At 33.9% G+C, this 15658-nt stretch overlaps 1 protein-coding gene across 5 annotated transcripts in view; it reads left to right on the top strand.

Annotated features, from left to right (window-relative positions):
* Positions 1-15658, top strand: part of ERCC6L2 (ERCC excision repair 6 like 2) — a 155927-nt gene that overhangs the window by 76952 nt on the left and 63317 nt on the right. For all 5 annotated transcript variants that reach the window (XM_057548476.1, XM_057548475.1, XM_028165127.2 and 2 more), the window contains 2 exons: positions 966-1111; positions 11472-11567. In XM_057548476.1, the coding sequence (XP_057404459.1) occupies positions 966-1111; positions 11472-11567 (242 nt within the window). The remainder of the gene's footprint in view (positions 1-965; positions 1112-11471; positions 11568-15658) is intronic.

The raw sequence follows: 15658 nt of genomic DNA, 5'->3' as shown, positions 1-15658 counted from the left end.
ACTGCTGAACTGAATGAATAAGCATTTTCAGAACTCTAATGAAAAACTGATGAACTCATAAAAGTGCTAACAAAAGATCAAGATGAAAAAAAAATTAATTACATGGGACTGAGTGAACTGATGAGGATGAGTATAATTTTTGTGACTTTCTGTCTGAATTAAAAAAAAAAAATCCAACAAGGACTCAGAGGCAAAGAATATACAAATCAATTTTCACTGCAAAGTAAAGGAGCTGTTACAGTGGAGGATTACTGGACTGAATGTCAATATTATGACATAGTATGAGTGTGTTTCATGTTTGGTAATTGCAATCATTGTTGCTTTTGTTGCGGTCATCCATGTACAATGCTTGGTGTCAGTCTATTTATCTCTTGTAAAAATAAAATACAGTGTGTGTGTGTGAAAAAAAAAAACAAAAAACAGCATCCAGCCACATTTACTATCTTATGTATCTTCTGTAGGAAATGGTAATGAGGGAAGAACTTTTAAAACAGATACTAAAATTTCAATTGTATCAGAGTTGCTTACTGTCAAATAGCAAACTCAAAGATAAATTTCTAATTCTCTGTTGATGTTTTTGTTAATAATTAAAGTGTTCTTTAAGACATTTAAGAAATTTTAGAATGTGGAAAATAGCAAAAATAATGTAATATATTTACATAAGTGAGTTAGCCAATACTTTTCTTTTTATTCCGTTTTAGTTTAAAAAACTAAAAATTGATTTTTTTTTCCCCTGAAAGATTGATTTTTCTTTTTTTAAAACAAAGGTTGCTGAACACTAAAGTCAGTTTCAGTATAATGGGAAGATATATATGAGTCAGAAATTAGAAAAATATTTGTTGCTCTTGTAATTATAAGAAATTGTGACCAGCAATATTAATACTTAGTAAAGCTCATCTCTATAATGGTATGAAACTTATTAAACCATGAATTTGTCTTTGCACATCTCTGTATCTTTTCTCTAGTTGCTCGATGTGCTGCAGCAATACTGTATGGCATCTGGGCTTGATTACCGACGACTTGATGGAAATACAAAATCAGAGGAAAGAATCAAGATTGTGAAAGAGTTCAACAGTACACAAGATGTTAACATTTGCCTTGTCTCCACAATGTAAGAAAATAAAATTTGATAACTTGATTTTTATCTAATTGCTTTTAAGATTTAAGGTAATCTTTAAACTAGTACTGGATTTTCAGTGGTTACACTTGTATTGCTTTGTTTCATTTAGCTTTAAGAAGAAGCAAAAAAATGCTGTTAATTTTGACTGAAATAACAATATCTTGAGTTTTATTTAAACTTTTCTCTCGGTTCCCTTATCACTGAATTCTCTTTATATGTCTGGCTTTATTTTTTAAAAATCCAAAAAATGAATGTTTCCTCAGAAATTTTCTGTACTGTTTTGACTCATGTCTTGTGGTTAGAGCAATCAGACTTAATTGGATAATCAAGTTATTAATCAAATAGCTGAGAATGATAGGTAGCAGTGGTTTTCCAACTGTGATCAAGGAGCCCTTGAGAACCCACAGTGCTTAGTGGGCCAGGAGTTTCCCTCCTCTGTCTCTACCTGGTCTCAAGCAGAGCAGCTCAACATGTATAGGTTTTATAAAAGTTAAATCAGTTCTAACACCTATTTATGAATCTCTCAATAAACTTTTAAAGAAATACACTCACTTTAGAGAAAGATTTGATATAAACACCTAAGATTAATCCCTTTTGGGGGGTAACAAATCTGTAACTTTCAGCATCTAATGTAATAAGTATTTTATAGATGTGCTTCCACTATCTTTCAAAAAGAATTTCAAAGGACTTTTATTTATTTATTTATTTATTTTAAATTGAAGTATAGTTGACTTACAGTGTCATTTGTGTTAGTTTCAGGTGTACAGCACAGTGATTCAGTTATATATATATATATACATATATATGTGTGTGTGTGTGTGTGTGTGTGTGTGTGTGTGTGTGTGTGTGTGTGTGTGTGTGTATATATATATATATTCTTTTTCAGATTCTTTTCCCTTATAGGTTATTACAAAATACTGAGTATAGTTCCCTGTGCTATACAGTAGATCCCTGTTGGTTATGTGTCTTATCTCTAGTAGTGTATATATGTTAATCCCATCATCTTAATATAGCCCTCCCCTCCCTTTGTCTGTGAGTCTCTTTCTGTTTTGGAAAGTTCATTTGTAACTTTTTTTTTTTTTTCTAGATTCCACATGTAAGTGATATCATACGATGTTTATCTTTCTCTGTCTGGCTTACTTCACTTAGTATGATAATGTCAAGGTCCATCCATGTTGCTGCAAGTGGCAGTATTTCATTCTTTTTTATCGCTGAGTAATATTCCATTGTGTGTGTGTATATTATATATATATATATATATATATATATATATATATATATATATATACACCACATCTTTATCCATTCATCTGTTGATGGACATTTAAGCTGCTTCCATTTCTTGGTTATTGTAAATAGTGCTGCAGTGAACACTGGGGTGCATGTATCTTTTCAAATTATAGTTTCCTCTGGATATATGCCCAGGAGTGAGATTGCAGGATCATATGGTAGCTCTATTTTAGTTTTTTGAGGAACCTCCATACTCTTTTCCGTAGTGGCTGTACCAATTTACATTCCCACCAACAGTGTAGGAGGGTTCCCTTTTTTCCACACCCTCTCCAGCATTTATTATTTGTAGACTTTTTGATGATGGCCATTCTGACTGGAGTGAGGTGATACTTCATTGTAGTTTTGATTTGCATTTCTCTAATAATTAGTGATGTTGAGCATTTTTTCATGTGACTGTTGGCCATCTGTATGTCTTCTTTGGAGAAATGTCTGTATAGATCTTCTGCCCATTTTTTGATTGGGTTGTTTTTTGATATTGAGCTGTATAAGCTGTTTGTATATTTTAGAAAGTAATCTCAAGGGACTTTTAAAATAAACATGTAAAATACAAAAAATGAAAAACTAAGTCAAAATAAAAATTACTTTGGGAATTCTCTGGCAGTCCAGTGGTTAGGACTCGGCACTTTCATTGTCATGGCCTGGTTTCAATCCCTGGTCAGGGAACTAAGGTCCCACAAGCTGCACGGTGTGGTCAAAAAAAAAATTAAAAAAGAAAAAAGAAAAAAAAATTACTTAAAATGAGGAATCAAGTGTTATATATGATGAGTGAGCTACTTAACTGTTGAGCACTAAAATTCTTGAATTCTTGCAACTAAGGCCCAAGCAGAGAAGCTCTAGATTTCCATTTTCCTGAGAATGAATTCAAGAAGTAATTTCACACATGAGTCCTTAAATACAAAGTATTAAATGACATAGAATCCTGTCTTGAGCTAAGTTTTATAAGACACACATAAGCATTCTTATTTTTTAAATAATGTTTTTTTAAAGTAATACCCACAAATCAATCAATGTGATATACCACATTAACACATTGAAGAATAAAAATCATATGGTCATCTCAATAGATGAAGAAAAAGAGTTTGACAAAATTCAACATCCATTTACCATAAAAACTCTCAACAAAGTGGGTATACAGGGAACATACCTCAACATAATAAAGGCCATATATGAAAAACCCACAGCTAATAATATACTCAACGGTAAAAAGCTGAAAACTTTTCCTATAAGGTGAGGAACAAAAGAAGGATGCCCAGTTCTCACCAATTCTATTTAACATGGTACAATGATTCCTAGCCACAGTAATCAGATAAGGAAGATTAAAAGGCATACAAATTGGAACAGAAGAAGCAAAATTGTCAGTATTTGCAGATATCATGATTCTACATATAGAAAACCCTAAAGACACTACCAAAAAACTATTAGAACTAATAAATAAATTCAGTAAAGTTGCAGGACACAAAATTAACATACAGAAATCTGTTGCATTACTATACCAAATGATGAACTATCAGAGAAATTAAGGAAACAATTTTATTTACAATTGCACCAAAAAGAATATAATACCTAGGAATAATTTTAACTAAGGAGGTGAAAGACATGTACACTGAAAACTATAACACAGATATGAAAGAAATAGAAGACAACACAAATAAATGGAAAGATATACCATGTTAATGGATTGGAAGAATTAACATTGTTAAAATGTCCATATAACCCAAAGCAATCTTCATATTCAATACAGTCCCTATCAAAATACCCATGGCATTTTTCACAGAATAGATAGTCCTAAAATTTGTATGGAACCACAAAAATCCCAAATAGCCAAAGCAGCTTGAGAAAGAAGAACAAAGCTAGAGGTGTCATGCTTCCTGATTTCAAAATCAAATGTGTGGTCTACAAAGCTATAATAATCAGACAACATGGTACTGGTACAAAACCAGACACATGGATCAATGGAACAGAGTAGAGAGCCCAGAAATAAACCCACACTTACATGGTCAATTAATCTATGACAAAGGAGCCAAGCATATACAGTGGGGAAAAGACAGTCTCTTCAAAAATGATATTGAGAAAATTGGACAGACACATGTAAAAGAATGAAAGTAGACCGTTTTCTAACCCCACATGCAAAAATAAGCTCAAAGTGGATTAAACTTCTAATGTTAGACCTGAAACCATGAAACTCCTGGAAGAAAATATAAGCAGTATGCTATTGGACATTGATCTTAGTAATATTTTTTGGATCTGTCTGGGCAAGGACAACAAGAGCAAGAATAAACAAATGTGACTACATCAAACTAAAGAGCTTTGGCACAGTGAAGGAAACCATCAGTGAAATGAAAAGGCAACCTACTGAATAGGAGAAGATAACTGTAAATGGTATGTTCAATAAGGGGTTAATATTCAAAATATATAAGGAACTCATAAAACTCAATATCAAAAAACAAAACAATCCAATTAAGAAATCAGCAGAGGACCTGAGTAGACATATTTTCAAAGAAGACATACAGATGTCCAACAGACACATGAAAAGGTGCTTAACATCACTAATCTTCAGGGAAATGCAGATCAAACGAAAAAGATTATCACCTCACATCTGTCAGAATGGCTATTATCAAAAAGACAAGAAATAACAAGTGTTGGTGAGGATGTGGGGAGAAGGGAACCATTGTGCACTGTTGGTGGGAATGTAAACTGATACAGTTACTATGGAAACCAGTATGGAGGTTCCTCAAAAAATTAAAAATAGAACTATCATACAATCTAGCAATTCCACTTCTGGTCATTTATCTGAAGAAATGAGAAACACTAATTTGAATAGATATATGTATCTCAGTGTTCATTGCAGCAGTATTTAGAATAGCCAAGATATGCAAGCAACCTAAGTGTCCATTGATAAATGAAGTGGATAAAGATTACACACACACATATATATGCACAATGAAATATTACTTAGCCATAAAAAGAATGAAGTCTTGCCGTTTGTGACAACATGGATGGACCTAGAGGTATAATCTAAGTGAAATAAGATGGAGAAAGACTAGTACCATATGATTTCACTTACACGTGGTATCTAAAAAACAAAACAAAAGAACAAACATAGCAAAACAGAAACAGACTCATAGATACAGAGAACAAGCTAGTGGTTGCCAGGGGGGAAGGGGTGAGATAGGTGAAGGGGTTTGAAAGGTACAAAATAAAGAAGTCATGGCAATGCAATGTATAGCATAGGAATATATTCAATTTTTTAAAAAGTCTTATTTATATGTTTCAAATCTAACTGATCAGTTTTACATATATTTTGTTTTTTATGGTTTCTAGCTTTTATTTCTTTAGTAATTTTAGTCATTTTTTAAAATATCTTTTTGAATGGCATTTTTGCTCTATTAACTCCTGTGCTTGGGGGGTGCTAATCCTTCTATTTGTTCTTCCCTCTGGCTTTTGCTTATGATAGATGGTTTCTTCACACATTTTGTAATTTTTTATTTTGAGCTTATCTTCAGTGGGGCTTCTTTCCTCTGTGGAAATCCTTTGGAGACTGGTTGTAGGAGTTCTCCATTACTGTGATTTTTCTTTGACTTCTTTGTTAGGCATCCCAACCAGGACAAGAGAAGTTTTGGATTCCTGTTTTCCTATGACTGAATTCAAAGAGTGATTTGTTACCTAAGTCCTTACATTTGTTACATAAAGAACCTTACAAGACATAATAAATCCATTCTTTAGCTATGTTTTTCAAAAGACATATGCTCAGTTTTTGTTCTGTTTTCCTTGTTTTGCAAAAATTTATATTTAATTTCTAGGTGTTGAAACAAAAGAGTTTCACAATGGCTCGGTCCATCATTTTTGCCAGAATCCTAATTCTTCATTATCTTTTAGTTTATCAGCTTTAAACAGCGTGGACTCTTTGTTATGTTAGAGGAGGATTTAGTTTACTTACACTCCTCCCTCCCCATTTTCCACACAGTCTTTACTATTTTTATTTTTATTATTTGTCTATAAATTACTTTTTTCACCTGAAATAATATACTTCAATCTTTGATTTTTAGTCCAGCAACTTTCTACAATATCTTTTAAGTACTTGTAATGTGTGGTATTAGCATTAGCACACATCCACCCTTTCTTCTACTTTTGTCACCTATCCATATCGTCTGTCAGCTATTTTAACAAATAACTTTGTATGCCAGAATATATAGAAAGTAAATGTTATGTTATCTTTGAATATCAGCAAATGTCTTTTATGTGCTCTCTCACTTGCTACTTTGGCCAACTGTAGAATTCTAGATTGAAAATAATTTCCTCTCAGATCTTTGTGGTATTACAACATTGTTTTCTGGTATTTAGTGTTGCTGAATTTTTGTCTAATGCCAATCTGATTCTCCTTCCTCTTTGTGAACTCACAAGAGTTTCTCTTCATCTGTTGTATTCTGAAATTTCACAATGATATTTGAGTCTTGGTCTGGGTTTTTGTTCATTTATTTTGCTGGGCATAATCTGAGGGCTTGTATTTTTCAACTCTGGAAAATTCTCTTTGATTATTTCTTTGACAATGGCTTCTCTTCCATTTCCTTTGGTATTTCTCTCAGACACTAGGTTATCTGATTTTAGGGCTCCTACAATGATTCTTTTTTTTTTTCCAGCCACACTATGCAGCTCGTGGGATCTTAGTTCCCTGACCAGGGATCGAACCCGGGCCCTTGGCTGTGAAAGCTTGGAGTCCTAACCACTGAACCGCCAGGGAATTCCCCTACAATGATTCATTAAACCTCTGAACTTGGACTCTTACTTCATATTTTTATCTTTTTTGCTCTGTATTCTGAAAAATGTCATTTTCCGATGTTATTATTTTATTTTAAATAACTGATTTTTAGTCTTTTTTTTTTAAGCCCTTGTTCTCTGAATTATCTTTATTCTGAAATGTCAACACCTTAAAGCTTCGCTTTCCATAATCATCTCATTCAGTTAATTAAGGAAGGGTTATCTGGCATTTTTCCTTGGGTTGGGATTTTTATTGGAATCACTGAATTTATAAATGACTTTGGAGAAAAGTGACATTTTAATGCTATCGAACCTTCCTATCTACGAACATGGTATCTCTTACTTATATTTAGGTTTCTCAGAAGTATTTGTTCAAGTGACTGCTTCATTCCACCTTTTATAATAGTTAATACATAACAGTAAAGTTTAATTCATTGACAGAATTTTTTGGGGGAGCATTAAGATATGGTTAAAATACAATTTTTTACATATTTATTGATACAAAATAGAATGTGGAAGACCTAAGGAATGAATAGCCTGCATGTTTATTAGCAATCTATCTTAATACCATTCCTCAGCTTGAAGAGGGCTATATTCTAAATATTTTATTGCTTAAGGAGTAAGCCTTTGCTGTTATCCATATGAGAGGAGTGAGAGGTTTGAAAGTTTATGAGTCTGAGTTGTATTATCGTCAAATAGAGAATCATCTCATCTCTAGAGATAGAGTTTAGAGATTATTTTTCTTTAAAAGAAACATTGCCTCTTCTTTAACTCGGACAGTCTTAAGTTGTAACTTCAGAATATCTTTGAAGATTGTTACCTCAAGTGGTGACCTTCCTGTGACTCATTTAGGGCATCTGAAATAAATTCATGCATATCTTACTGACAAGAAGCTAACTGAACAGTTGACTAGACTTACTTTTGGTGTTAAGTGTTAGAAAATACTTCTTGATTTCCAATTTTATTTTGATTATAACTGGTTGATTTTTCACATAACTAGTCTAATTATATAATCTTATGAACCTTGTTCCTTCAGAATTTTCCCCATCACCGTAATAGACAGATAAACTTCTAACTTCTCTTCTACTTGTTGGGTATCTAAATCCCACCCACTCCTGTAATCTACCCATTTTTTAAATCATTTCCCAAACTTCCCCTTTATCCCACCTAACTTCTTTCTTTGAGTTCAAGTCTCTGTGACATCTTTATACTGTTGCCTCTAATAAGTAATTTTCCAAAGGAGAAAATTCAATTTCTATTGAATATTGAACAAGTCAGGATACTTGGGTTTGAATCCAGACACTGGCCACCTCAGAGACCTTGAGCAAGTTAATCAGTATTTCAGATTCTCAATTTTCTCATCTGTAAAATGAGAATAAAAGTTAACTCATAGAGCTGTGTTGAGGATGAAAGAATAAGATATATGAAAATATCTTGCACCATTCCTGGTATATAGTAGATGCTCAATAAATGTTAATTTTTTTCTATTTTGATAGAAACTGTATAAGAGAAGATTATTAACATTTTCCCTCCCTGGATGGTTAGTATCTAGTGTAAAGCATTATCTAAGTGTGAGTTATGTGATGGTCTAAGCATCTGAAAAGGGAAAATCAGCAAGAGAAAGCCTCAGTGAAAGCTTTGACGGTTGAGATTAGAAAAACGAAGAAAATGAAGAAAATGATTTTATTATTGGATTTTAATTTTACCTCTCCTTTAAAAAATACAAAATTTTTTCATTATTATATAATAAAATAATTATTAAATGTACGGTGTTTAGACCCAGAAAATTCAAAACATGAGAAGATAACAGTTATTTTTAGGTAAAATCTAATAAGCTATGCAGGCAGCTGAAATCTTTAACTCAGTAGACAAACATTTTATATATTCAGTTTTGCTAAAAGATACATTTAGAAAAGATATCTTTAGAAATAAACTTCATTCCAAAATGAATTATTTGTATTCTGACATGTTGTGACTGACAGAAAAATGAATCTATCAAATCCATTAAGCAATATCATATTTTAAAAACTGTCAAAATATACATATATCTTTCGTGGCTTCTTTTCACTGTATATTTTAACCACAGGTCAATTAAGTGAAGATAAAGCTTCGGCTTTCCAAAGAATTGAGGGGTTTTAAACAGAGGAATGGCATACTTAGTTTTCTATATTCTGTACTTAGAATTATTTTATGTAATGTGGGAATGGATTTAAGGTCTGAGGTAAGGGAAGACAGGAAGCCACTGAAGTAATACATACAGGTGTGACATAAAAGCTTGACCTAGGGCAAGTGAAAATAGGAATGGAGAAAAGACTCATGAAAAAAACATTTTTGAGGTAAATTTGACAGGACTGGATATTGGTTGGCTTTTTAGTTGTTTTATTATATCTTTCCTCTAAGTCTGTGGGCGACAAATTCTCTTAGTTTTCCTTAATCTGAGAATGTCATGATTCCCCTTTCATTCCTGAAGGATATTCTTGCTGGATATAGAATTCTGGGTTGATAGTTCTCTTAGCACTTGAAAATGCACTGCTTCCTCCTGGCCACCTTGGTTTCTAATGAGAAATCCACTGTCATTTTATGTTTCCTTAAAAGTTGTGTATCATTTCTCTCTGACTGCTTTCAAGAGTTTTTCTTTATCGTTTGTTTGCAGAAGTTTAATTATGCTGTATTTTAGCATAGGTTTCTTTGGGTTTATCATTTTGGGAGTTCATGCAACTTTTTGCATTCTATAAGTTTATCTCTTTTCCCAAATTTGGGAATTTTTCAGCTATATTTCTTTCAATATTTTTTCAGTCTCACTCTTTTCTCCCAGGACTACAATGATAGAAGTGTTAGCTCTTCTGTTACTGTCCCTCAGGCCTCTAAGAGTGTTATTTTTTTTTTCAGTATATTTTCTTTCTGTTGTTCAGATTGGGTAAATATCAATAATATTGACATGCTCTTATGTTTATTGATTTTGTCATTTGTCATCTCCACTGTACTATCAAGTCCATCCAGCAAGTTTTGTAATTCAGTTATTTTTCAATTCTAAAATTTTCATTTGGTATCCTCTCTTTCTTTGCTGAGACTTTCTATTTTTAAATTGTTTCAAGCATATTTGTAATTGTTTTTTGAAGCATTTTTATTGTGGCTGCATTAAAATCCTTGTCAGATAATTCCAACATCTGATTCTTTGCAGTGTTGTCATATGTTAATTGTCTTTTCTTATAGAAATTGAGGTTTTCCTAGACCTTGGTAGGACTAGTAATTTTTTATTGTATGCTCGACATTTTGAGTATTATGTTATGAAACTCTGTATCTTATTTAAAACTTCTGTTTTACCCAGACACCATGCCAGCCACATGGGCTGGAAATCCGTGTCTCTTGCTTGGCCTCTGTTGACATCCTGAGTTTGAGGCACTTCACTGCTATTTCTCCATGGCTTCCACCCACACTACAGAGGGGCCTGGTTATAGCTGGGCAGAAATGAAAAGTTCCGGCTCCTCAATCAGTCTTCTCTGACACCACCCGAGTGAGAATGAGAGGTACCTCATTACTGTCAAAGGTGGGAATTTAGTCTCCTCACTTAGCCTTTGCTGACCAGGTTAGGGTTGGAGCCATAGATTTTTTTTCTGTGGTGTTTGCAAGAATAGGCTGTTTATTATCTAACATTTTTCAGTCTTAAAACTCTGTATCTTTCCTGGTTCTTTGGCTAAAGGAAGAAGGCTTTTCTTGGGGCTTTTTTGGTCTGTGACTGTTGGCTGCTGGCATTTCCAGTTCACTGGCTTCTCCAGAACCCAATCTGGGATATATTAGGCAAAAATGAAGCCAGGGAACTCACTGCCATGTCATTCCTTAGGTTTTGTGGTCTCTAGCCAATCTGTGTTCTCTCTACCTTTCATAATCTTGTGTTTTATTTTATATATAATGCCCAGGGTTTTTAGCTGCACTTAGTGGGAGGAATAAGGAGGAGTGCATTTTTTTAAGTGTGTATATTTGTTTAGCTGGAGTATACTAACAGTTTTTAAAACTTATGTTAGGAAAATCTTCGAGAATAGTATTTGAGTATCCAAAAAAATGTAAAAACCAGCACAACCTACTTACATGGTCTCTAATGCTCAAATTTCTTAGGGATATTCTAGAGTGGTACAAAAAAAATTGTTCCATAGCCGCTTTACTTGTGGCATATTTGTGTTTTAATCACCTTACTTTTATAATGTTAATGTAATATTGTGTTGATTTGGTTATAGAAACCTGGCATAATTGAGTTAGAGAGCAAAATTTATTTTTACTCTCTTAATGTGCTCTATTCTGTTTACTCCAGGGCTGGTGGACTAGGCCTCAATTTTGTTGGTGCCAATGTGGTTGTATTATTTGATCCTACATGGAATCCAGCCAATGATCTTCAAGCAATTGACAGGTACCATGGTGACAAAATTTAAATTGACCTGCAAATACTTTTAATCTAAAAATGCTCCTGAATTTTTTAGGTTGCTTACAATGTGACTGTGATTAGAAGATAGGGAAGACCTTGTAAAAATTTTTTTAACTTTTATTTAAGATAACCCTGAACTTCTGAATCCAAATGGCAGGCTGATAATAGCCATTAATTTTCCATTCATCTCAAAATCCCATTATTGTGACAAGATTAATTTAGAAGAAAGAATAAATCCCCAGTACTGCAGGAAAATAGAAAGATCACTACTAGTAGATTAGAAGTTTTGAGAAACTCATGGGAGAATTTTTATGATGAAGGAACCAGCAGGGAAAAGCCACAATCCCAAGTCAACAGGAGAGCACAGAGAAATTCAAGCATGGGATCAGCAACTTCAGGATATGGGAGTAGACTAAAGTACATCCTTATGGGAAATTAATTAATGTGCTGACTCTAAAACAAATTCCTCTCCCACACCTTGTACATAAAGAGGGATTAACCTATAACATGTGCTCCTTGATCAAAACTGAAAGAATCATTTCATAAATTTTATAAATAAGTGGGGAATGAGGCTGACAAAAGGTTCTTGCAGTGGATGTTTGGACCAGATCATAAAGCACTGAAACCCAGCTTTCTTATACAGTCCATTTCATCAGTGTCTTATAGTTTTCTGAGTAAAGTTCTTTTACCTCCTTAGTTACATTTATTTCTAGATATTTTATTCTTTTTGATGTGATTCTGAATGGGATTATGTTCTTAATTTCTCTTTCTAATAGTTCATTGTTAGCATATAGAAATGCAGCAGATTTCTGTTTATTAATTTTGTATCCTGCAGCCTTACCAAATTCAATGATGAGCTCTAGTAGTTTTTTGCTGGCATCTTTAGAATTTTCTATGTATAGGGTCATGTCACTTGTAAACACTGACAGTTTTACTTCTTCCTCTCTAATTTGGATACTTTTATTTCTTTTTCTTGCCTAATTGCTGTGGCTAAGACTTCCAATACTATGTTGAATAAAAGTGTCCAGAGTGGGCATTCTTCTCTTGTTCCTGATCTTAGAGAAATGCTTTCAATATTTCACCATTCAGTATGTTGTTAGCTGTGGACTTGTCATATATGACCTTTATTATGTTGAGGTATGTTCCCTCTCTACTCACTTTATTGAGAGTTTTTATCATAAATTGATGTTGAATTTTTTCAAAAGCTTTTTCTACATCTATTGAGATGATAATATGATTTTTATTCTTTAATGTGTTAACATGGTATATCACATTGATTGATTTGCAGATATTGAACCATACTTGTGTCCCTGGGATAAATCTCACTTGATCATGGTGTATGATCCTTTTTTTTTTTTTAACTGTTTTTTTCTCCATTTTCCTTTTTTTTTTTTTTAATCTTTATTGGAGTATAATTGCTTTACAATGTTGTGTTACTTTCTGCTCTATAACAAAATGAATCAGCTATACGTATACATATATCCCCATATCCCCTCCCTGTTGCATCTCCCTCCCACCCTCCTTATCCCAACCCTCTAGGTGGTCACAAAGCACCAAGCTGATCTCCCTGTGCTATGCAGCTGCTTCCCACTAGCTATCTGTTTTACATTTGGTAGTGTATATATGTCAGTGCCACTCTTTCACTTCTTCCCAGCTTACCCTTCCCCCTCCCCGTGTCCTCAATTCCATTCTCTACGTCTGTGTCTTTTTTCATGTCTGCCCCTAGGTTCTTCAGAATCATTTTTTTTTTTACATTCCATATATATGTGTTAGCATACAGTATTTGTTTTTCTCTTTCTGGCTTACTTCACTCTGTATGACAGACTCTAGGTCCATCCACCTCACTACAAATAACTCATTTTTGTTTCGTTTTATGGCTGAGTAATATTCCATTGTATGTATGGGCCACATCTTCTTTATCAATTCATCTGTCAGTGGACACTTAGGTTGCTTCCATGTCCTGGCAATTGTAAATAGTGCTGCAGTGAACATTGGGGTACATGTGTCTTTTGATTTATGGTTTTCTCAGAGTATATGCCCAGTAGTGGGATTGCTGTGTCGTATGGTAATTCTACTTTTAGTTTCTTAAGGAGCCTCCATACTGTTCTCCATAGTGGCTGTATCAGTTTACATTCCCACCAACAGTGCAAGAGGGTTCCTTTTTCTCCACACCCTCTCCAGCATTTATTGTTGTAGATTTTTTGATGATGGCCATTCTGACTGGTGTGAGGTGATACCTCATTGTAGTTTTGATTTGCATTTCTCTAATGATTAGTGATGTTGAGCATCCTTTCATGTGTTTGTTGGCAATCTGTATGTCTTTGGAGAAATGTCTATTTAGGTCTTCTGCCCATTTTTGGATTGGGTTGTTGGTTTTTTCGATATTGGAGCTGCATGAGCTGCTTGTATATTTTGGAGATTAATCCTTTGTCAGTTGCTTCATTTGCAAATGTTTTCTCCCATTCTGAGGGCTGTCTTTTCGTCTTGTTTATGGTCTCTTTTGCTGTGCAAAAGCTTTTGAGTTTCATTAGGTCCCATTTGTTTATTTTTGTTTTTATTTCCATTTCTCTAGGAGGTTGGTCAAAAAGGATCTTGCTGTGATTTATGTCATAGAGTTTCTGCCTATGTTTTCCTCTAAGAGTTTTATAGTGTCTGGCCTTACATTTAGGTCTTTAATCCATTTTGAGTTTAGTTTTCTGTATGGTGTTACGGAGTGTTCTAATTTCATTCTTTTACGTGTAGCTGTCTAGTTTTCCCAGCACCACTTATTGAAGAGGCTGTCTTTTCTCCATTGTATATTCTTGCCTCCTTTATCAAAGATAAGGTGACCGTATGTGCATGGGTTTATCTCTGGGCTTTCTATCCTGTTTCATTGATCCATATTTCTGTTTTTGTGCCAGTATCATACTGTCTTGATTACTGTAGCTTTGTAGTATAGTCTGAAGTCAGGGAGCGTGTTTCCTCCAGCTCCGTTTTTCTTTCTCAAGACTGCTTTGGCTATTTGGGGTCTTTTGTGTTTCCATACAAATTGTGAAAATTTTTGTTCTAGTTCTCTGAAAAATGCCATTGGTAGTTTGATAGGGATTACATTGAATCTGTAGATTGCTTTGGGTAGTATAGTCATTTTCACAATGTTGATTCTTCCAATCCAAGAGCATGGTATATCTCTCCATCTGTTTATATCATCTTTAATTTCTTTCATCAGTGTCTTATAGTTTTCTGTACAGGTCTTTTGTCTCCTTAGGTAGATTAATTCCTAGGTATTTTATTCTTTTTGTTGAAATGGTAAATGGGAGTGTTTCCTTAATTTCTCTTTCAGATTTTTCATCATTAGTGTATAGGAATATGAGATTTCTGTGCATTCATTTTGTATCCTGCTACTTTGTGAAATTCATTGATTAGCTCTAGTAGTTTTCTGGTAGCATCTTTAGGATTCTCTATGTATCATGTCATCTGCAAACAGTGACAGCTTTACTCCTTCTTTTCCGATTTGGATTCCTTTTATTTCTTTTTCTTCTCTGATTGCTGTGGCTAAAACTTCCAACACTATGTTGACTAATAGCGGTGAGAGTGGGTAACCTTATCTTGTTCCTGATCTTGGTGGAAATGGTTTCAGTTTTTCACCATTGAGAATGATGTTGGCTGTGGGTTTGTCATATATGGCCTTTATTATGTTGAGGTAAGTTCCCTCTATGCCTACTCTCTGGAAGGCTTTTATCATAAATGGGTGTTGAATTTTGTCAAAAGCTTTTTCTGCATCTATTGGGATGATCATATGGTCTTTATCCTTCAGTTTGTTAATATGTTGTATCACATTGATTGACTTGTGTATATAGAGGAATCCTTGCATTCCTGGAATAAACCCCACTTGATCATGGTGTATGATACTTTTAATGTGCTGTTGGATTCTGTTTGCTAGTATTTTGTTGAGGATTTTTGCATCTATGTTCATCAGTGATATTGGCCTGTAGTTTTCCTTCCTTGTGACATCTTTAGCTGGTTTAGGTATCAGGGTGATGGTGGCCTTGTAGAATGAGTTTGGGACTGTTCCTCCCTCTGCTATATTTTGGAAGAGT

This window comes from Balaenoptera acutorostrata, chromosome 6 (assembly GCF_949987535.1).
Source record: "Balaenoptera acutorostrata chromosome 6, mBalAcu1.1, whole genome shotgun sequence".
Lineage (NCBI taxonomy): Eukaryota > Metazoa > Chordata > Mammalia > Artiodactyla > Balaenopteridae > Balaenoptera > Balaenoptera acutorostrata.
This window is presented reverse-complemented; position numbering and strand designations above follow the sequence as displayed.